Genomic DNA, 22,529 nt, shown 5'->3' on the forward strand with positions numbered 1-22,529 from the left:
GAAAGAAACCAGTAATATCACATCCGCTGAAACATCTTTACCATCAATAATGTGCTAATAATCGCCAATTTTATAAATGCACACACAATACATCCCGGTTCATCTGAATAGAACCATCCAATATTGCCAGCATCTTTCTAACGATAGGAGAGGAATTATACGAGGGAAACTAAAAAATTTCTGGCCTAGGCAATACGCAGAGTCGCCAGACGCCATTTGACATTTTTTGGAAAGTTTGACAGTTTTTAGCCTAAACGTACTCAGGTGAGTTTGACATGCGATAATGTCTCGTATTGTTTACAGCGACTTGAAAATATCACTTTGCAAAATTTTCGTCCGTTAATTTTTCACAAATTTCTTCTTGGATAATCACGGCAAGAGTGCATCGATCAAATTAAATGTGTGTATGTCGAAAAAGGGCCATCCTAAAGCACTATGAAAAATTGATTTAATGAATTTAATCGTGGCCCACACTGGCCAAAAACGAAGGTCGTGAGGATCGCCCAAAATTGGCCGTTGTGCCAGAAAAAATTAAGCCGTGAGTGAACGGACAATGCAAGATCGACATGTTATATACCGTGAGATAGAGGCACCCTCGGGTAGAGTTGTATAGTTCACGAACGAACTAGTTCAATTGAACGATTCATGGAAAATAGCGTATGAACTAGATCACTTGATATAGTTCATTGTAGTTCAATAGTTCACTGAACTAGAATTAGTCGGTGACCGTACGATCAACGAACGAACGATTCACAATCTGGTTCAATATGTCGTTCACAAATGCATAAAGTGACGCCGTCGTCTGTGTTATGTGATGCCTTCGTAATGTGATGTGTTTTTTTATGTTTTGGATCAAGGTACATGGAATAGCTGTTCGAAAACATAAAGACAACACATTCCAATATGTGGAATCCATTACCTATTCAATATTCCTTATTTTGGATAGAAAAAAAAAATAAGAAAAAACACACAAAGATAACACACAATATAAGATTTTGTTTGCCAGTCAACTAAGGACGTCTTAAATTAATACTTACTTAATTTCTCTTTATGAATGTAACACAAATATATAAATATAATATTTTAAATTATATTATTCCTATTTATATTCCTATTCCTATTCGGTGTATGTATCCATTTTTATCAAGAGGACGATTAAGAGCCGGTGAACGATTCTGATCCGAATGATTGAACTGGATAGTGAACTATGAACTAGATTACTGAACTAGTTCAGTTAAAAGAGCTGAACTATTGAAATACATCTTTCAAATGAACTAGATTGTACCACTCTGCCCTCGGGCATTTCTTCCACCAACTAACTTTTCATATTGTATGAACACATGTCCGCAAAAATGGATTTTTCTCGTTAGATCCAGCAAAATTGGACAATCGCTCAAAAAAGGCTCTTATGGAATGGTGCAATGAAATTGGGAATAAAAACGATCGCGGTGCTTCAAACGACGTTTATAAGATCGTCACAAACGACGAATCCTGGATCTGTGCCTAGGAGCCCGAAAGAAAACAGGAATTGGCCGTTAAGATTTACGAAAGCTAGCCAAAACCAACGAAAGTTGTTCATATAAGAAGCACTTCGAAGCAAATGTTCGCCTGACCGCGTGGCGTTTATAGGGCTTGAGAAATGTAGGAAGGTGAATTCTAAGGGGCACACTACAACCTGTTTGCCGGAAGTGTCCTGAGTAATTCGAAAAACGAAGAAGAGAAGACGAGTCATTCTGCATCATGACAATGCGAGCTCTCAGACATCGATTCAAACCAGCGCTTGTTTGACCGGACAAAACGTGGAATTGATTAGTCATCCGCCGTGCAGCCCTGACCGGGAATACAATAATTTCATTTGATTCCTAAACAACAAGAAAAAAGGCGTTGTCAACGATTTTCGTCGCCAGAAGATGCTGTAAAGCGTTCAAAAACCATGTTTTGGAAGTGTCTCAATCGGAGTGGAAAAAGTGCTTCAACAATTGGTTTAAGCGCATGAAAAAGTGTATAAATCATGCGGAAGCCCCTCATGGCATGTTCTCAAACTTACTGGGGATTAAGGCCCTACGAACAAAATATAACAAATTATTAAGTTGTTAACGGTAAGACGGGGTCTGCATAGAGTTGGGCAATCTAGATCCTAGTTTACTGTCCTAGTTCCATACAGTATGAGTAATGTCAAAATAACGTTTAAAATTACGTATACGCAGTTTTTTCATACAAACGATGTGGACGATTGGAACTGCGTAGTGAACTAGATATTTCTATTGAACTAGATTGGCACAACTCTAGTCTGTATACAGTCCAAGTGCTTTTATATAATCGTAATATTTTTCTTAGGTTAATTCCGATACAAATCTACCATCTTTCACTACTCTCGTTTTAAGGAAAGTCCATAAATGGGCCTGATATGGGGCCGTTATTCACAGCAGGCCCTCTAGATTATATTCTCCTGTTATACGATTTCCTAGGCCTTTTCCAAACTTATCAAGGGCCAAATTAAATTTAGATTAAAATATTCTGTTCCTATTAATTATGTAACTTTTCTAGCTTTATAAATGCATGTATTCAGTCTTAAAGAGACCCTTAACTAATAAAAATCTGGATATGATACAAAAATAATGTAAAAAGTCATAATTTTGAGCCTTATTTATATAGCGACGGAGTGAGTTGCAATTATTTTGTCTGCTAAAATATGGGATATTTCTTTTAAGTAGGCTATTAAAAGTGGACCACCGTTATAAGGTACACAAACTAATTGTGGGTGCTTTCTTCGGAGTATGAAGAATATTTTAGTGCAGAAAAACTGAACAAAAAGATGCTTTTTACAAATATTATAGCGGTAAAACTAAATTTTATATGTCAGTTGCAAATGTTTTGACCGATACTGTATATTACCATAATGATAGCTCGGAATCGATGATAAAACTATGCCAGGTCCATCCAAAATAAATCAATGGTGGAAACGAAATGAGACACCTACCAGCACTCCCAACTTATCAAAAGCTGGAGGAATTCTTTCAGAGGTAAAATGGTAATAATAAAACATGTCGTAAATATAGTTTTTAATTTAATGTAGGACTTAAAAGCACCGAAGCATGTCACACTACACCTAATTTTTACAGTCAGAGTTTTCCGAAGTTGATGAATTAGTTGGAAATTCATTAAAAGCTTCCTTGATAAGAGAATGTGACGATTGGGATCACTCCGTGAAAATGGCAAAAAGAATAATGGGATTTAAATAGCAATACATTTCTACTGGAATGGCCGTTGTTGTCCGACGCAAGGGCATCAGAATTAGTGAGTATTCATGAGCTATTTATTTATTACTGGCTAAATGCTATGTATTCTCAGAAAGGTCATCTCTTACATTCATTATGGGAACAATTTAAGAAGAAAATTTGCTCAGGTAAGTAGTAATCCCACGAATCAGATTTCAATATAATTATTACTAATTAGTCCGGTCAAAATAGACATGCGTATAAGGGGGAAATAGCAAAAATTCCCACAAAGCTGAATTTTGGTGGAGAGCTAGGGTTGGCCATTAGGAGCAACGTCCTAAAAGTCCCCATCGATCCCATGTGTGCAAAACAAGTTATTCGGGGTCAAAGGTCATTTTTGGAGACATTATTCAGTTTTTTTAATTTTTCTCAAAAACGGTAATACTTAGCAAAAAGTAAAGTAAAAGTTGTAGATTCAATAATTGTCTACAAGATTGGTCCTTATGATTCTTAAAAAAGACTTACCATTTTCGAGATATCTCGATCTAAATGTCAAATAAAAAATTTGCCGCGTAAGTACATTATGAGGCGAACCGGTTAAAGTACCAACACTATGTGTTAGATACTTCCGTAAGCTTTCAAACGATATCCACTTTGCAGTAATCGGTTCAGTAGAACAGGGTCTAACCCGGTTTTTAAATTTGGCCTTTCGGGTCTAATAACCGGCGAACCGGATCCGCAACCGTTGAAATTTATACATTTCCGTAATCAGCGCAACAATCCCTACCTTCGGACAAAACGTGAAAAAAATCGGAGAGTTTTCGTTGGGGTCGTTCCCGTTGGGCTTTCGATTATACATGTGGGTTAAATGGGCTATTTTTGCATAAAATGACTCAAACATTGAATAACTCTACCAAACAGACTCCGATTTTGTTGGAATTTTTAAGAGATAGCTATAATTTCGCTCTTCAAGAAAATATATATATTTTTGGGGGACAGACCCGATTACTTCGCCTATTTTAGCCGGTTCGTCTGAATATGTGCATATTTCCCTTATAAGTGGATAAAAATCATGTGTTTTTTAGAACAGCTATATCTCAAGAATGGTTCCTTCTAAGAAAAAAATTGTGAGGGTCAAACTTGTAGATAATTTTTCTGTCTACAATATTTACTTTAGTCACTTTTTGATTAGATCAACCGTTTTCAAAAAATAAATCCGAAAACCTAAAAACCCTTAAATTTTGACCTTTGACCCCGAATAATTTTTTTTGCACACATGGGATCGATGGGGACTTTTAGGACGTTGCTTCTAATGGCAAACCCTAGCTCTCCACCAAAATTCAGCTTTGTGGGAATTTTTGCTATTTCAATGTCTATTTTGACCGGACTATAATATCTTTTTATATTTTCATTGCAGATTCCGAAGATTTTATATACGCGATACTATTGAATGCAGTATTACCATCACCAGCTAGATTTAATTGCGGAGACGGTAAAATATACAGGAAAGCTTTGTATTGTGTCTACCGACAATTGAGGCGCTCAGCGCCAAAACGGCCTAACCCACATGCCCAAAAAAATCAAACAGACTGTAAAGATCTAACCAGAACCTTTTGAAATAACTACTAAAAATTTGAAATAAATAATAAAATTCCATATTGCTTTGAAATAAACTAGGCAATGCTTCCTTCTAAAATAACACTGTGCAACATTTTTGAGCCAATCGCGTGCAAACAACTTCTGTCCAGAATTTTATGAAAGTAGAGAACCAATAGGCAAAACCCATATTTAAGTTTTGTTTTCTTAGATCGGGTTCGGATTTTATGGTCTCATCTAAACATGGTTAAATATCGAATTTTTAAAACAAATCGGGGCTGTATCTCTGAAACCAATACGAATCTTGCCATTATTTCAGCAGCAAAATTGTAGATAAGAACAAGAAGAAAATATTTGGAGGAATAGTGAACTCGGAAAACTGCATTTATTGCCTCAAATTTTATAATATATCTAAAAATTCTATAAGTTGTGTATATTTCGCAGCGTATCTCCCAAACTGTTAAAATTTTCTTAATGTTACCTTTTGGGAAAATATTCGCTGGAATGTAATACACAACTCTTCAGAACATTATATTTTTATAAAATGTCTCTATAGCTTTTTTTCTAGCATATTTTTCAACAACAATTTGGTAAATATTTCAACAATTCATTGAAATCCCCAACATGAGAATAAACAGCCTGTGTGAACATTGTTTGAAATAAGTTTTGTAGAAGGTATGTTATGAAATACCCCTTAAACAACGTGAAATAACCATTTTAGAGTTTCAGAATGTGCTGAAGAATTGATGGTCACATTATTTGGAAAATTTTTATAATGGTTACTTGGTTCAACTCCCAACAGTTTAGTTGCTACTGACCGGAATTCCAGAAATTATGTAAACTTTTCTATATTTTAACGAGTTTGATACGCTCGATGCAGCTTTTCCTAGTTCATCTGTTTGACACATAAGTTCTGCTACTTTAGGGCTACAATATTGCTGAAGATTGCAAAGCAAAATTCTTATTAGTTTCGGAGATAAAGGTCCGATCCCTTGGAAAAACAATCATTCTAGGTCGGTTCAGATGAGACCATAAAATCTAAACCCGATCTAACAACACAAACCCAATTAAGGTTTTTGTAGTCTCAATATGTACTTTCAGAAAATGCCCATTAGAAGTTGTCTGCATTTCCAGTGTTGCACAGTGTAATGCAATATGGAATTTTTAAGAATTTATTTTAAAAGGTAACTGAAACCTTTACAGTTAGCAGGCACTTTTTCCATAAGTCACAGTTAACCAAACTAGCAAGCGAAAAGGAAATGAAACAATTGTATGAATTATTTTTGCGAAATAGGTAGAGAACATTTTTTATTCAGTTTCTTCAAGAAGAAGAGGGGTGAAGACGGTAAAATGAGTGAATTAATCAGTGCTTTGTGTTTTCTTAAAGTAATGGTGCTTTTTAGTAAATTAAATGCCCAACACATTTTACAATTGAATTAAAAAGGTTAATGGAAATATTATATTGGACAAAAAAGAAATCGTATTTAGTATTGGTAATAATATTAATACAATTTTCATATACATTCATACCGAGTTGGAAGTTGTCTGCAATGTGTCTTCAAAGTTGTCTCCAATCCATTGAAGACGGTTCGACGACAGCCCTTTGCGATCATCGACGACATTTTCACACAAATGTCGCAAAACTCGTGCACAATAAGTTGAGCGACAAGGTAAGCGAAGTTGTCCTCATGGACGATAGAATGAACATTAACTTGTACCAAGGCACATTGCAAGACATTTTCGTTCAAAATGTCACACATCGCACATGGAAGAGTGGCAAATTTGGTGACACCGTCTTGTTTAAAGACAATTTTGAAATTTTTCATTGATGAAATGGTCGTCGCAGATTCAATTTCCTACTGGGTATATTTGAAATATTTATGTACCTATTTATTACATTATAGCTTTGTTCCTTTACGTTAAAGTTTCTTAAGGTTTTGCCTGGTTTACCATTTTTAACTCGAAAAGCGTTCCTTAACCCCAAAGTAGCAAGTAGCAACACTTGACTACTTTCTGCTCGACAAATTTCGTGGTGTACAAAGTGGAAAATCTGTCAAACTGCTGATTTGAAATTTATTTGACAATTAGGACAAATGAAAAAAGAAAACGATGCACACTGTTAAAGCAAAATAAAAAGAAATAAAATAAATATAAATAAATATAAATAATAAGCAATTTAAACCAGTAAAATAAAAAATAAAAAAAAACAGAGAAATTTATTTCGTTTGTTGTTATTTTGTAAGCAGCCACGTTTGTCTTTTGATATTGCTGCCAGATCTACTATTTTTCCATTCCTTTACTTTTGTGCACAACGTGTTACGTTACAGCAATCTTCTTTGCTATTATTACCATTAAACAAGTAAAAAAGTATCAGTCGGCTTTGTCGACAGAGATATACCCTCAGCCTATGTGAATTGAAACTTTCATCTATGGTCAGATCGAATGTATTTAGGGTATTTTCTCTATTTTGTAGCCTTTTTTGGACATATCAACAGTGTTGTAGAGGAGGTACTTAAAGGAATGGACCGACATAGTCTATTATGCAAGTGGATCTTATTTTAGGAGTCATATCTATTCCATAGATATCGTGCGCACTAGTCATTCCAGTGGGTCATCGTATAAATTTTGGACCAATATGGCAGGAAGCATGGGCATGTCCACGCAAAACATAATATCACTGTAAACAGGACTACAACGAACAGCGTCAGTATATATTTCCGAAGTATATTCGAGCAGACCTTAAACTGCACCTAGACACAAATGTTGAACTTTTGTGGGGGAGGTACCCTAAATTATCTCCATTTTAGAAGTTAAACTAAATTTGGACAAAATATTAGGAGATCCAAAGTTTGGACCAAATTTGTTCCAGAGATATCGTACATACCATTTAAGTGAAATTTTTTAAATATTCGGGGGAAGTACCGTAAGTTGTGGACCGGTCTTGCCTATCTTCGAACTGAAACCATGACAAAATATGACGGAGGTCAAATTTTGATCAAGAGTGCCACTACATATGGTGCCATAGGGTTTTTTTACAAATTTCTTGTTCTTTTCTCAAGAAGTATGGACTTGCCCCTGAAAAAACTTTTACCGCCGTTATTGAGGCAGCGAATGTAAGTTGCTTCAACAAAAATCAAAGTGATTCGAGAGCAGCAGTGAACTTATCCGTAATTTTGTGTGATAGGTACCCAAAGTAGTGGGCAAATATAGTCCATATTCGAACCTGATCTATATCTGGTAGATATATTAGGATGTGTAAAATCTGTCACTCCCTTCAAGAGTTATCGTGCGAACAATTTTTCCGAACATTTTTGAACTTTTGTGGGGGAGGTACCCGGAGGAGTGGTCCGATATGGCTTATCTTCGAAGTTAAATTATGTTTGGACAAAATATTACGAAGGCAAATTTTGGACTAAATCGGCAGATCCGTTCGAGAGTTATCTTGCGCTCCAACCACTACACACGGTTTCACAGGGGGTTTTCGCACCTCTCAGGAAGTATTGACTTGCCCCTGATGAATCTTATACCATCGTATGGCAGGCAGTGAATACAAGTTGTTACAACAAAAATCAAAGAGATTTGAGAGCAGGTCCTAACTTTTGTGGAAGAGGTACCAGAAGGAGTGGACCGATATAACTCATCTTCGAACACAAACTTTTATTTCACAACTAGCGAGAAGCGTTCAACTATGTTTCTATATTTTATAATTAATAGTATTTATTTTTTTTCTTTCTAAAAGAGTAACATTGGGTCTGTACGATAACTCCAAATTTATACAAATTCGTACAATTTTTTACTGAAAGCTGTTGGATAGCAAAATTGTTGAGTAAAAAGGAGCGAGATGAGAGAAATTTTTGAAAGTTCTGTGACTGAAAACTTATAAATGTTTGCAGGGAAAATTTTTCCCGTAAAAAAATTGGAAGATGCCCAGCTGAATTTTAACCAGCTGCTCAATGTTAACAAATAAAAATGTTCACATTTTTGAGCAAGAAAATTTCAAAAAATAAAATATTTTAGAATAAACAACATTGGATTATCCCTTTAAATATCTAAAATGCAATTTTAAAATGAACTTTTTGTGCTATTTGATTTAAAATATCAAAGAGAACAAAAAAATTTGTTCATACATTTTTGGAAAAAGCTGACTTTGTTGCAAGTTTTTACAAAATGTTGTTCGATAACTTACTGAGTAATTATTGCTGGGAAAGTTATCGTACACACCTATATATTATTATTTAATTTTTTGTTCTGTTTTATTCTATACCACTTTTTTTCATTAAAGTCTGTTCGGGGGGTCACCGTGGTGCAATGGTTAGCACGTCCGCCTTGCACTCAGAAGGTCTGCGGTTCGAATCCCAGACCAAGCAACATCAAATTTTCATCGGTGGCAAAATTCCCCCTCAGTAATGCTGGCGACATTTCCTGAGTATTTAAGCCATGAAAAACTTCTCTACAAGTGGTGTCATAAGACACGCCGTTCGGACTCGGCAATAAAAAGTAGGTCCCTTATCATTGAGCCAATATGAATCGGCGTGCACTCATTGATATGAGAGAAGTCTCCCTTGTCCCATCTGGGATGTTTGTGGAACAATTATATATAAAGTCTGTTATGTATTTCCTTTATTTGAAATTTGGTACGTACCTACGCGTCTGTTTTGCTTTTGTCTTAAGCATTTCTATACATTGCAATAAAAGAAACAATCACCACCATTTATTTATGTTTGTATACATATTTGTATGTTTTTGTGGATTTTGGGTTTGTATTTATATTTTATCCACCCAAACATATATGTGTTTGCACCCAAACATATATTTGTTTGCAGGACCCAAACATATGTTATGTTAGGGACTGTTGCGAACTTATACATATATGTATGTCTGCTGCAAAATGTGTTTGAGAGGCCGTTTTTCCTTCGTGTATATTCATTAATAAATTTATTAATCGCACTAAGGGCTTGTATAGTAAGTCGTCTATTGTCGGAATGAGAGCACAGTATTTCCTTTCCTTGTTTACCATTTTAATTTCTGTTAACTATTTAACAATAACTATTGATAATTGCGACACTACTGTCATTATTTCATATTTCATAAAAATGGAGTAGCAACGATTAATGAGTTGCAATAAACATAGACAAATTAAAACGTCTAAGGTGTGTCCTACACATTTGAGCAATATAAATGAATTTAATTTAAGCTAAATGATAACGAGGGCTATTTATAGAGTCCTTAGAGAGCACATCGATTGTGACGATAGTGAGCCAAAACAGTTGCAAATGGAAATTAAATTCCGGAGAATTCTACAAAATAAGCCTTCATAGATAAGCATGGAATTTTCTGGTAAATGTACTTTGTTCCCAACTGAAATAAATACTAGTATAACAAAAAAAAAACAAGTAAGAGGAAAATCGTACTGGCCGATTTCAATGCTGTCGCCAGTAGCAAAGATCCTACAGGCACTACTCCTCCCCACGATGAGAAGCTGTTTTCCAGTTGCCCAACATCAACATGGATTTCGGAAAATGCATAATACTACAATAGCATTAGACGCCATATATATTGGGTGTAACATTCGATAGCATGTTTAAGTCGTCCGCGCAAGCCACAGTTATTTGCCATAAGACCAGAAGTAGGAACAAGGACCTGAAGTCGCTGGCCGGCAGCACTTGGGTTGCTGACAAAGAAACCTTGTTGACCTCTTACAACGCTATAGGCCGGTCTGTGGTAAGCTATGCGGCGTCCGCGTGGTATGCAAATGTTAGGGCTACGCAGTGAAAGAAGATTCAAACCTGCCAGAATGCCGCACTGAGGACTGCAACAGGGTGCCTTTTCATGAGAACCAGTGGACCATCTTCATGAGGTGGCGAAGGTTTTACCCGTACATCAGCACAACAGATGTTGTCGATGCAGTACCTACTTGGGTGTTATCGCAGTGAGCATCCCTGTCACGATTTAATGGACAGGCTTCCCCCACCCAGTCCAAATGTATAGAAAAGAACCTCTAGATCAACAAGACTATCAGACAGGCATGGATAGCATTCACTCAGACATGGCTGCGCAGGCGGTATGAATGCCGTACTTGGAGACCACCCTCCACCCATCGAGAGGTTTTAGTCATGATCCGGACCTCAATTCGGATTGGACCCAAATTGATGCCACGATACCTAACACATGCCCGCAATCTGGATTGGGACCACACGACACACTGGGTATGTTTGGCTGCCCAGCTAACCTCAATCATCTGTCTCCTGATTCTTTATGGACGCAACCAGTCGAGGTTGCAAAATTCTTTTGGGTGCAGAGGAACCACGAACAAACATATATACGTTGCTACAACAACACACAAAATTTTGGCCAAATTCGATCCAACCACAGTACAATAATGTATAGGTAGGATAGGTATGAATGAAATCGCTGAAAAATACAACCCTGTAGAAATGGCTTGAAACGTCAAATGGCATGGAGCAATAATAAAGGTAGATGTATAAAAAATAAAAATCACTTTAGCTATGCTTCCAGAATATTGCTGCTTGAAAAGTGTACAAAAATATCAAAAGTTGTATCCAAACTTATGACAATAAAAACAACAATACCATTCTTTTCCCTTATTTTTTACTTTACAAGTTTGGTTAGAACAAATTTCATTCCGTTAGAACAAATTTCAATTCATATCAATATTTGACATATCGTCGTTCTTTCGCAAGTAATACTATTAAAAAATCAAGAATTTAATTTTGCCACACGAATAATATTTTTTGTCCTTCATTGCAATTTTAAAATATATTTTTTAAAATATCCATTCAAAGTAGGCATTGAAATAGCAAACATTCCCACAAAGGTAAATTTTGGTGGTAAACTAGGGTTTGCCATTAGAAGCAATGTCCTAAAACTCCCCATCAACCTCATGTGTGCAAAAACAGTTATTCGGGGTCAAAGGTCAAAATTTAGGAATTTTTTGGTTTTCGGATTTTTTGTTGAAACCGGTGTGTCTACTCAAAAAGTGACGTATAAACTCTGTTTTTTGCAACATGTTGCTAGAAAATACAAAAAGTTGCAAGCTGGCACAAGACACAAGGTAGACGCATCAGTGAAATGCTGCAACAAAAATAATTTAAAATGTCAAAATTTGTAAACAATGCGGAAGAATTAAATTTGCATTGATATACAAAGTTGATTTTAATCAACCAAGACTAATATTTAGGATGTCTAAAAGATAAAATAATTCATTATTCGCTCATTAGTTAGCATTAGTAGCATAATGTGCTAGCACTTTCAATATTAAACAATAAATTTGTAATTTGCCGTATGTTTTTGAGACGAATTCAGTTTACAACAACATCTTTTGACGTTTCAAATTCGATCAGATGGGCTCAAAAACAGCTGACTGCCATTTAAATCCTCCAAAGGTTTATCTAAATGCAATGAGATTTGTACTGGATATATGCATTATAGGATCACAAATGACTATTTCCATAATATGGTGAAAAAGAAAACAAATCTCTGCTTCTCTCATTTCCTCTGACCGCGATTTATTTAAAAAACTCGTACACTATAAAGAGTTTACAACATACAGCCATAACGGTACTTCGTAATAGTTTTTTTTTTTATTTTCATACAATATTTTAGTTAGTGAGTGCTGCCGTCTTCTATGCATTCCACTGAAGTGTATAATTGAATTCGCTTTAAGGATATGTGGCAACATTATTGCAAAAATGATTCCTATTATTTTGCACGCATCTTTATGTATATTCTATATATTTTGCCTGACTTACTTGTTTTGCAGTGTATTGATGTGGAGCTTCTATACAACCGATAATAGCTCACCCATCGGCTAAACATTCTCGTGTAGGGTGTAGCACTCTTTTTCATTACATGAATTGGATTTCATTATCCTTTCCTCATTTCATGTTCAGAACAATTTTAATTCTTAGGAGAATTAAACGTTTAGTGGTTAAATATTCCACGATAATGGTAGAATACAATTTTCAATTCTCTCAACTTCAATTCAGTTGTAAACAATATAATGAAGTTTGCACTACTCTTTATTTCTGTAATATTCACAAAGAATATTCAAACAGAAACAGTGTTTGAAATAATAAATCAACTTCATGAGGAATTTGAAATTTACACTATTCTAGAATTTGTAAACAACGAAACCAGCGATATATTACCAAATCTAAAACTACCGCATCTGATAATAGGCAATGAAACAGCTACGAAATTAAGGGAATCCCAAGGAGAAAGGGTGTTGAGCTTTGTTCGAATAGATGTAATACATCTAACGGACTTGGAAGCATTCATAAAACCATCCTTGGTCAATCTACATTTGGGCGAAATACTTTTTTACACGAATTCCACATGGTCAGATGAAGATGAATGGCAATGGTTGTTTGAGTGGTGTTGGAACGAGGGATTCTGGCGAGTCTTATTGATGAATAATGCTGAGCAGTATCTCACCATGGATTGTATACCTGAAATGAAGATCAAAACTGTTACTTTGGAGGCATTTTTTGCAATGAGACGTCACCCTATTGTTAATCTACAAGGTTATACGGTGAAAGTTGCTCTGGGCCATAATCCACCACGTGTTAGTGCCTTTTACGATGACGATGGAGTTTTGCAAGTTGGTGGATTTTATGGTCACATTGTAAACATGTTTATCGCACAGTTCAATGCCACCGTAGACTATGTCCTCATGCCCAACATGTCGACGTACTCGGTATTAAGTTGCATAGAATCGATTTTGGAACAAACCTCCGACATCTGCAGTGATGCCATCTTATTTGGCAATGGCATTGAAACCACGCGTCCTTTGCACGTTGTCTCAAGTCATTTGGTAGTACCATTCGATAAGCCCCTGGAGAATTATCACTATTTTCGCAAACCCTTTGCCACCGATGTGTGGATATGCATTGCGGTTACCTTCATCTCTACCATAGTTTTACTTGTCTTAGTGGAATACAAGGAATATGGACGTTTCCGCTTGGTCAACAGTATTTTAACAACATTTTCAAGTTTTCTTTGTGCATCATTCAGTGTGGAGCATTTCTCACCAGCGTATCACTATGGCTTGGAGACGATTTTAATTTTTAGTGGTTTCATGATTTCCAATTTTTACTTGGCGGTTTTATCGGCTCTTTTGCTCACCAAGATCTATGAAAGAGAAATCGAATCTATTCAAGATGTGCTGACTCACAACCTGACTATTTTGACAACCGAATTCCAACAATATGTTCTCGAAGTCACCAAAGCATCGCCGCAAATAAGGCGTCAAACTATTACCGTTTCGGAGGAGGAGGCTGTGAGTAACATGCGTAAGCTGAATACTGAATATGTTTATTTTGGCTTAAATGCCGAAGTTGATTTCTTTCTGTATCAGCAGAAATATTTGTCTCGACCAATAATGAAGAAGTTAGCCGACGAGGCTGTGACAACCGATATTGGAGAAATTCCAATGCGCGCATATTGGCCGCTGCAACACCTTCTCATGTCTCACATGGAAAATATATTTAGTAGTGGAATTATAATGTATCTGGAAACGGAAACCTTTGAGGAAGGCATACGCCAGGGTGATATAGCCTTTATACCCAATAGAGATTTATCTGTGGAACCCTTGTCGTTGGAGTATTTTGTACTGTGTGGTTTACTTTTAGCCGGTGGTTATTCGTTTTCCATTTTGTGTTTCATTATTGAAATTATTGTTTATAAATATCGTGGAAGGAAATAAATATACATACATAAATATATACAGTTGGTCACACTTTAATTGGTGCATTTCTTAAATTATGACAAGGAATCACTATCGAATTCGATGCAAGACGTGGTATATGATGGAAACAGACTCGAGTCGAATTGCCGAATAATCTCGCGACAGCAAGTTTTTCGACACTGTATTGACTCGGAACTCGAGTTGAGCGTCATACAAACTAACGTGTGTTATTACGTATGCGCAGTTTGCTCATACAAACTACCGGTGTCCATTGAACTAGATAGTGATCTAGGTCGGTCAATATAGTTCAATTGGCACAACCCTACTCGGAACCGCACAACACCCAGATTCCGATCGGCGGTTGTTTCTTCATTCTACACATTAGACCGGAGCGATTCGAAAACCTTAATGGGCGGGTCGCGTTTCTGATTCCTGGGATTGTACTGAGCAAAAAAGTCCACTAGAGCATATGTCTACAGTGAAAATCGAGCATCCCGATTTTGACTTGAAGGTTTTTATCCACGTTCTTTGGATATTTTGTCGTATAACAGCCAAACCATTCAGATTTTCGATCCAACACTAAGACAAAAATTGTAGCCAAGACAATAATTAATAAAAGCATTACAACGCTCCTTCGGGCAGTTTTGGCCTTAAGACAGTGCAAATTTTTCGGAAAATGTCCATAAATGACACTGTGCTACAAAAGTTTACCAGAAAAATATTCAAGCGTTCTGATGCAAAAATTCTATCGTGTTCATGGACATCGAAAATACCATTGGTTTCTTTGGGTCACTTCATTTTTATACCCTCAGCATTTATGATAACGAGTGCCTCCTCGAAATGATGGTTTTAGACCCCAAGTATGTTTGGAGTAAATCCGTGTCAGACAATTTGGAGTTAATTTAGCCATGTCCGTCAGTCCATCTGTCTGGCTGAAGCGCACGAGAACTCTCGAACGGATTAACCGATTCGGCCCAAAATTTGGCTTTCGTAATATTTTGTCCAAACTTAGTTTAAGTTCTAAGATGGGTTATATCTGTCCACTCCTTCCGGTACCTGCCACACAAAAGTTAGAAAATGTTCACAAATTTGTGCGCACGACAACTCTTGAAGGGAGTAACCGATTTGGTCCATACTTTTCGTATCGTAATATCTCTAAGGGACACAGATCAGGGACACATATAGGTCCACTCCTTTGAGTACTTTCAACACAAAATTTGTGAAGAATGCAGTATAAGGCCCGCTCACAATTTTTTTTTGTAACAACTTGTAAACGCTGTCTTCATTGCGACAGCATACTTTACTTCTTGATAGAGAGGCCCAATAGCTCCAAAAAAACCTGCCTGCACAAACTAAACTGGGTAGCGCGTAAGATAAGCCTTGAAGATAGAAACCGATTTGGTCCAAACGTTGTACATCGTATTATATAGACGTCAGAAGTATTGTGTGTTACTCCTTCTTTTTAGGTCCAAGGTTGAGTATACATATATATCTGTCGGCCAAGCCGACTGATAAATTTTTACTTGTATTTTTTTATAACGGTAAATTTGGTTAAAACGGGTTTTCCAAGATTTTCAAGTTTAAACGGGCATACAATTTTTCACAACGGATTTCTATTGACCCTATTTCCTTTTAAACGTGTGAATAATATCTTTCGAACAAATCGGGATGTTCGATTTTCAACGTAGACATATGCTTTAGTAGACTTTTTAAGGTTTTTTCATTCATATCAATGCCCAGACTTTTGGTCTTAGGGTTGTGTACTACAATATAAAATATATTGTAAAATTATAATTTTCTGTGTTGGATTCTATTCTATTGGTCCGTTCCGGCACGGAGGAAAACCTAGGTCCATTATGGATGTACTCAGTTTGCCGCATACACCACGCTCAAACTTCGGTGAAATGCTTCGGAGACGAGACTCCCTCGTAGTCCCCTTAACAGCAGTCGAACACGCAGCATGTAACACCAGCCGCTGCTGTTCCAATCTCTGGAAATACATACCTTTTTACAGTATAAATACAATGGACATCGAGGTAGGATCGAGGAATATAGTGGTCGGATCGAGGAATATAGTGGTGAGTCGGAAGAATATTATGGTCGCGGCGTAGGAGAAACCCAAGCTCAACAACAACTGCAGCTTACTGAGTTGTGATGGTCAAAACGAACTGAGGAAGGATTGCACCAGAAGTCGATCTTTTTTCTTTTTAGAATAAATTAATTCCCTACAGGGCTTTTTTCACAGACACTAACACAGCTTCGACGTAACTTATTTTTTATGAAAGTTTTTATTTACATTAGTAAATTGTTACCATAATTGTAGACAAAGTGGTGACATGTAGACACATGACCCCATGCTTCCTACAGGGAATAAATACATCCATGTTTACATTAGGGAATTTTCCTTGCGTTAATTGTCAGTTTGTCGATGAGAGAGGGTGTTAGGCAAAGGGTTACCGTATGCCTTACCTCTCTCCTTCAAACTGATAATCACCGCAATGAAAATTGTCTAATGTAGATATGGACGCAGATATTCCCTGTAGGAAGAATGGGGTCATGTGCCGACATGTCACCACTTTGTCTACTATTATGGTGACAAAGTCAACACTTTGTCAACATGTTGTGAACAATCGCTTTGTCCCTTTACTTTTATAATGGTAAAAGTGGTAGAAGAGAAATCTGTCAAAATTGCCAGTTTTACCAGAAAAGTAAAGTAACGGAAAAATGGTAGATCTGGTAACAATGTCAAAAGAAACATACAAATTCAATTCTCTTCTTTTATTTTACTGTTTTATTAATCTTGTTTTCTAAGTTCGCTTTTTATACCCTACACCACTAATACATCCAATTTATCCATTTTTTTGGAAATAACGCTAAAGATCGCAATTTTGATGGGATCGTCCCGAAATTTTGAGGGTAAATGGGGGTCTCACAGAGGAAGAAGCCTATTGATTTTGGTGATGGTCGGATAATATTTAGGGGTCGGAATGCGCAAAAAACTTATTTGGATAAAAAGACAATGTTTTTTTCCAAAGTGAATATCTCAGCTTCTATAAGGGGTATACCTGACAATGAAAGTAGAAAATATCACCTTTCTAACGATGTTAAGTAGGTTATCGTAGGTGATCAAACAACGAAGATATCACAATAGTCGCAAATAAAATCCATCTTTTCATTTTTGCGACTGTAATTATAATGACGAATATCACTGCTTTTGTTGGGGACTTTCCAAAAGCAAAGCCTGACTAAGAAAGTAGAAAATCCCATCTTTAAAATTATGCAAAGTAGGTTGGCGTAGGTGGTCAAATAATAGAGATATCGCAATAGTCGGTAATACATCCCTTTTTTCCACTTTTTCTGCAATCACACTACAGGTCGGAATTTTGATCGGATCATCACGAAATTTTCTCACAGATATAGAAGCATATTGATGTTGGTGATGTCGATAGTAATTAATTATTTTGGTTCAGTTCGCCTTAAGTCATTTGGTATAAAACCAGATACGTGAAATCTTTCGTATCTCCCTAAAAGAAATGTTTTCGAGGAAAACATTACACTGTGCAACATTTTTAAGGTAATCTTGTGCAAACAATTTGAACTTAGGATTTTCTGAAAGTACAGACCCAAACGATAAAAACCCTAGTTGGGTTTTGTTGTGTCAGATCCAGCTTGGATTTTATGGCCCCATCTAAATATGATTAAATATTGACTTTTTAAAGAAATGCTGTGCTATATCTTTGAAACCTTTGTGAATCTTCATCTGACCTCTGAAGCAAATTTGTAGATAAAGGCAAGAATAAAATATTTGGAGAAATAATGAACTCGAAAAACTATAAATGTATTGCCTCAAATATTATAAAATATCGAAAATTTCCATAATTTGTATAGATTTTGCACCATATCTCCAAAACCGTTAATTTTTTTCATTTCACCATTTCATAGAAACAGAATTAAGCCCCAGGGGCTGGATTCTTGTTCTATGAAAATTTGAAATAAAAAATATTTCCTTTATAATTGTTTTCATTTGACTTTTATTTCCTTTATACAATTTTTCATCTCACATTTTCATAGAAACAGAATTAACCCCCAGCTGATGTCATACATATGAAACACATATGGTGTTACATAGGTATAGCCGTTATGGGATATTTTATATTTTTACTTACCAACATTGTTGTTGATTTCGTTTTTACGAAATTTTGTTTCATGTGTTTTGGTTGATTTTGAAGACATTTGGTTTGACATTGAGCAGTACAATGTATGTTGCTGGCAGAAAACTTGATTAGCCGTTAGTATATTCTGCACTTGTCCGAAATGAATGCAATCTGTGAGGCGGCGAATCAGTGTCTAAATGTGTTTCTTGTGACTTTTGAAGAGGAAATTGTAAATGTTCACACGTTTATGTCGTATCTTTTCATTTGAAATTTGTTAGCAGCGCCTCTATGTCTTCTAAAATAGGAACACCAGTCTCGAATTGCGTATTTTTTGTTTCTTGTTGGCAAATATCTAGCAATCACATGGCCTACATAATTTTTCACAGTATTAAATACAAAGTGGATATGCACGTACATATGTGTATGAAAGTATGTCGGGAAAATACAGTATGTCGGGAAAATCTTATCGAAGCAATTTATTTAATAAATCCATAAAAATAAAAATCAAATGTCGTTCGTTGGTAATGGCATCAGCTGAGTACGGCTGGACCGGTTTGGATAATTCTTTTTTTGAAATCTACGTCATAACCCAACTTATGTTGCAAAGAAAATTTGACCAATTACGCCCAATTTTTTCAATTTTCATTTTTAATCTTTTCTACAAAAACTACTGAACTGATTTTCGTGACATTGTCATGGAATGTACAGGGATGGCCCCTGGTGACAATAGGCTACCTCATAACAAAACAAAAATAGGCTACCTCATAACAAAATTATAGCCAATTTAGGCCGAATATATTGATAAAAACTTTAAAATGTCTGAAATCGTGTGGTACCGTTGTATAAGGGCTATACCAACACCTGGACTTATGTCCATAATTTTTGTGGGGAAGTTTCTGAACCACTGGGAACTCCAAATGCCAAGTTTCAGCCAATTCGGGTAGAAACTGAAAATAAAATTCTTAAAATATCTGAAATCGGGTGGTACCGCTATATGGAGGCTACACCAAAACCTTGACCTATGTCCAACATTTTTGGTAAAGAAGTTTCTGTACCATTGGGAACCCCAAATCCCAAATTACAGCTAATTCTGCCTAAAAATTAAGATAGAAAATACTCCAAATCGGGTGGTAGCGCTATATGGGGGCTATAAGAATAAAATGGACCCATGTTGTTTTTGGTTTCATATTCATGTATTGTCATCCAAATGTGAAATGTGTGCAAAGTTTCAGTTCGATTGGTCAACTGCAACTGTGTTAAAAATGAGTTACTAGATTTGAACTAAATAGGGTGGTACCGCTACTATATGGGTGCTATGGGAAAATTTGACCCATATTGGTTTTGGTTTCATATTCATGCATTGTCATCCAAATCTAAAAAGTGTGCAAAGTTTTAGTTCAATTGGTCAACTGCAACTGTGTGGAAAATGTGTTACCAGATTTGAACTAAACGAACACCAAAGCAAGTTAAATAAGAAAGAGAAATTTACAGGAACCAGAATGAAGTCCGAAAATTTCTCCCAAAGAGTGAAACATCAAACTGATGGCTTTGTAAGAGGTACATATCCTATAGTCTGTTTACAGATACTACAGATAGTGTGATCAGTATGTGGAAAGAATATTTTTCCAAGCTGTTGGAAGCGAAGACAACGAAGCTACCACAGTATATGTCTTCTAGTTATAGGGGCATAAGTCTGATCCCTATTACAGTTTATTTTCATAGAAATACTTGGGTAATACCAATACGGTTTTAAACCTGCAAAACCATGATTGCTCAGCTACTTACATTGCGGTAAATCCTAAAAAGTCCAAAGAGATGCAAATCGAAACGTTCATCTTTTTGCCAATTATTCGACAGCCCTCATAAAGGTTATACTTTAATTCATTGAAATATAAAACAAGTAAAAAAGTATCAGTCAGCTTTGCCGACAGAGATATACCCTCAGCCCGTTTATATCGAAACAATTTTACCCAAAAAAAAAACGTATGCATTTAGGGGTTTTTAAAAATTTCGGATGTATGAACCGACAAAAATGTTGATTAGGATTAAAGATCAAAAGTTTTGCGGAGGAGATACTTAAAGGAACGGATCGACATTGACCATTATGGAAGTGGATCTCCAGCCACTATATATGGCGCCGTAGGAGGTTTTTACACCCTTCGGGCTGTTTGCTCTAGAATAAGAAGAAGTATGGACTTGCCCCTGAAAAAAATTTTACCATCGTAATTGAGGCAGCGAATGCAAGTTGCTTCAACAAAAATCAAAGTTATTCGATTGCAAGTCTTAAAGTGAACTTATCCGAAATTTTGTGTGGGAGGTACCGGATGGAGTGGAAAAATATAGTCCATATTTGAACATGATCTATATCTGGTAGATATATTAGGGCGTGTAAAATATGGACAAATTCGGCCCTCCCTTCAAGAGTTACCGTACGAATAATTTTTCCGAACATTTTTGAACTTTTGTGAGGGAGGTACTTGAAGGAATGGACCGATATGGCTTATCTTCAAACTTAAACTATGTTTGGACAAAATATTACTAAGGCCAAATTTTGGATCGAATCGGCAGATCCTTTCTTGCGCTCCAACCACCTCAGAAGGTGTCATAGTGGTTTTTTGCAACTTTCAGGCTATTTTCTCAGGAAGTGTGGACTTGCCCCTAATGGAACTTTTACCGTCGTATGGGGGCAGTGAATACAAGTTGCTAAAACAAAATTCAAAGCGATTCGAGGGCAGATCCTAAACTGAAATTATCCCAAATTTTGTGTGGGAGGTACCCGAAGGAGTGGACCGATTGAGTCCATATTGGAACATTATCTATGTCTGGTAGACATGTCACGACTTGCAAAGTATGGACCAAATCGATTACTCCCTTCAAGAGTTATCGTACGTACAAATTTTCCGAACATTTTCGAACTTTTGTGGGAGAGGTACCGGAAGGAGTGCACCGATATAACCCATCTTCGAACTTAAACTAAGTTTGTACAAAATATTACGAAAGCCAAATTTTGGATCGAATCGGTTGATCCGTTCGAGAGTTATCGTGCGCTCCAGCCAGCCAGACAGACAGATGGACGGACATTACTCAATAGACTCCAAATTGTCTGAAACACATTTCGTCCAAACATACTTGGGGTCTAAAACCATTATTTCGATGAGGCACATTTTGCCCGTATGAAAGTGTATATACCCTCGTTAACATAAATGCTGAGGGTATAAAAAGTTCATGCACAAATCGATTAAAAAAAAATTAAAATCAAAACCGCGAAAACGTTTGGTTTTGGGATCGGTTATTACAACAACAACTGCAATGTTATCCCATTTTCCGAAATGCCATTGCTTAAATAGTATCGTTATTTTTGAACGTAGAAGCTTGAAATTTTGCCAGAGCACGTATTGTAGTTTTATATATCAGATTCCATCAAAAAGCGAATTTCGATTTGCATGTGGGTTACGTCTTCGCATGTGGGTTATATCACAGAGCCACATATGATAACCAATATGTGGCTCTAAAGTTTATTTTCAATTAAATATCTGCTTACTTCACAGAATTGCCCATAGTTCTGATAAATGCAAATTGTACACCTGGGAATTGTTTGCGGATTCTGAAACTACAATGTTCATAGATGAGAAAAATCAAAAAATCGGCAGAACGCCTTTTTACACAAATCGCGGTCGAAGTTCACATTTTTAGGGGTTTTTAGGTTTTCACGATTTTGCTTGGAAACCGCAAGTCCTATTGAAGTTGGATTGAAGAAAATATTGTGGCTATAGGTTTTACCATTTTTGAGATATAGATGTCCAAATTAACTAACTTTAGATAAAAACCGCTTACACCTGTAAAGTTTTTGCTGAT

The 22,529-nt window shown here is 36.3% G+C and overlaps 2 protein-coding genes across 9 annotated transcripts in view; one reads left to right on the forward strand and one right to left on the reverse strand.

Moving 5' to 3' along the window:
- The window catches only part of LOC141401731 (protein rhomboid-like), a 181,267-nt gene that overhangs the window by 154,606 nt on the left and 4,132 nt on the right, over positions 1–22,529 (reverse strand). For 5 of the 7 annotated variants that reach the window (XM_073982127.1, XM_073982122.1, XM_073982123.1 and 2 more), the window contains exon 2: positions 18,687–18,969. The gene's annotated coding sequence lies outside the window, so the exon portion shown is untranslated. Of the gene's footprint in view, positions 1–18,686; positions 19,043–22,529 lie in introns of all 7 variants that reach the window. The other 2 variants (XM_073982126.1, XM_073982125.1) reach the window with 2 other exon arrangements.
- Positions 8,537–14,447, forward strand: LOC141401730 (uncharacterized). 2 transcript variants are annotated; one of them, XM_073982120.1, is made up of 2 exons: positions 8,537–14,125; positions 14,191–14,447. In XM_073982120.1, the coding sequence occupies exons 1-2, from the start codon at positions 12,835–12,837 to the stop codon at positions 14,322–14,324; spliced, it is 1,425 nt and encodes a 474-aa protein (XP_073838221.1). In that variant the 5' UTR covers positions 8,537–12,834; the 3' UTR covers positions 14,325–14,447. The 2 variants fall into 2 exon arrangements, with proteins under 2 accessions (XP_073838221.1, XP_073838222.1); XM_073982121.1 differs by having other exon boundaries at positions 14,194–14,447.

The sequence above is a fragment of the Musca autumnalis genome, unplaced genomic scaffold, assembly GCF_047663935.1.
Source record: "Musca autumnalis isolate F117 unplaced genomic scaffold, ASM4766393v1 scaffold_4, whole genome shotgun sequence".
Taxonomy (NCBI): domain Eukaryota; kingdom Metazoa; phylum Arthropoda; class Insecta; order Diptera; family Muscidae; genus Musca; species Musca autumnalis.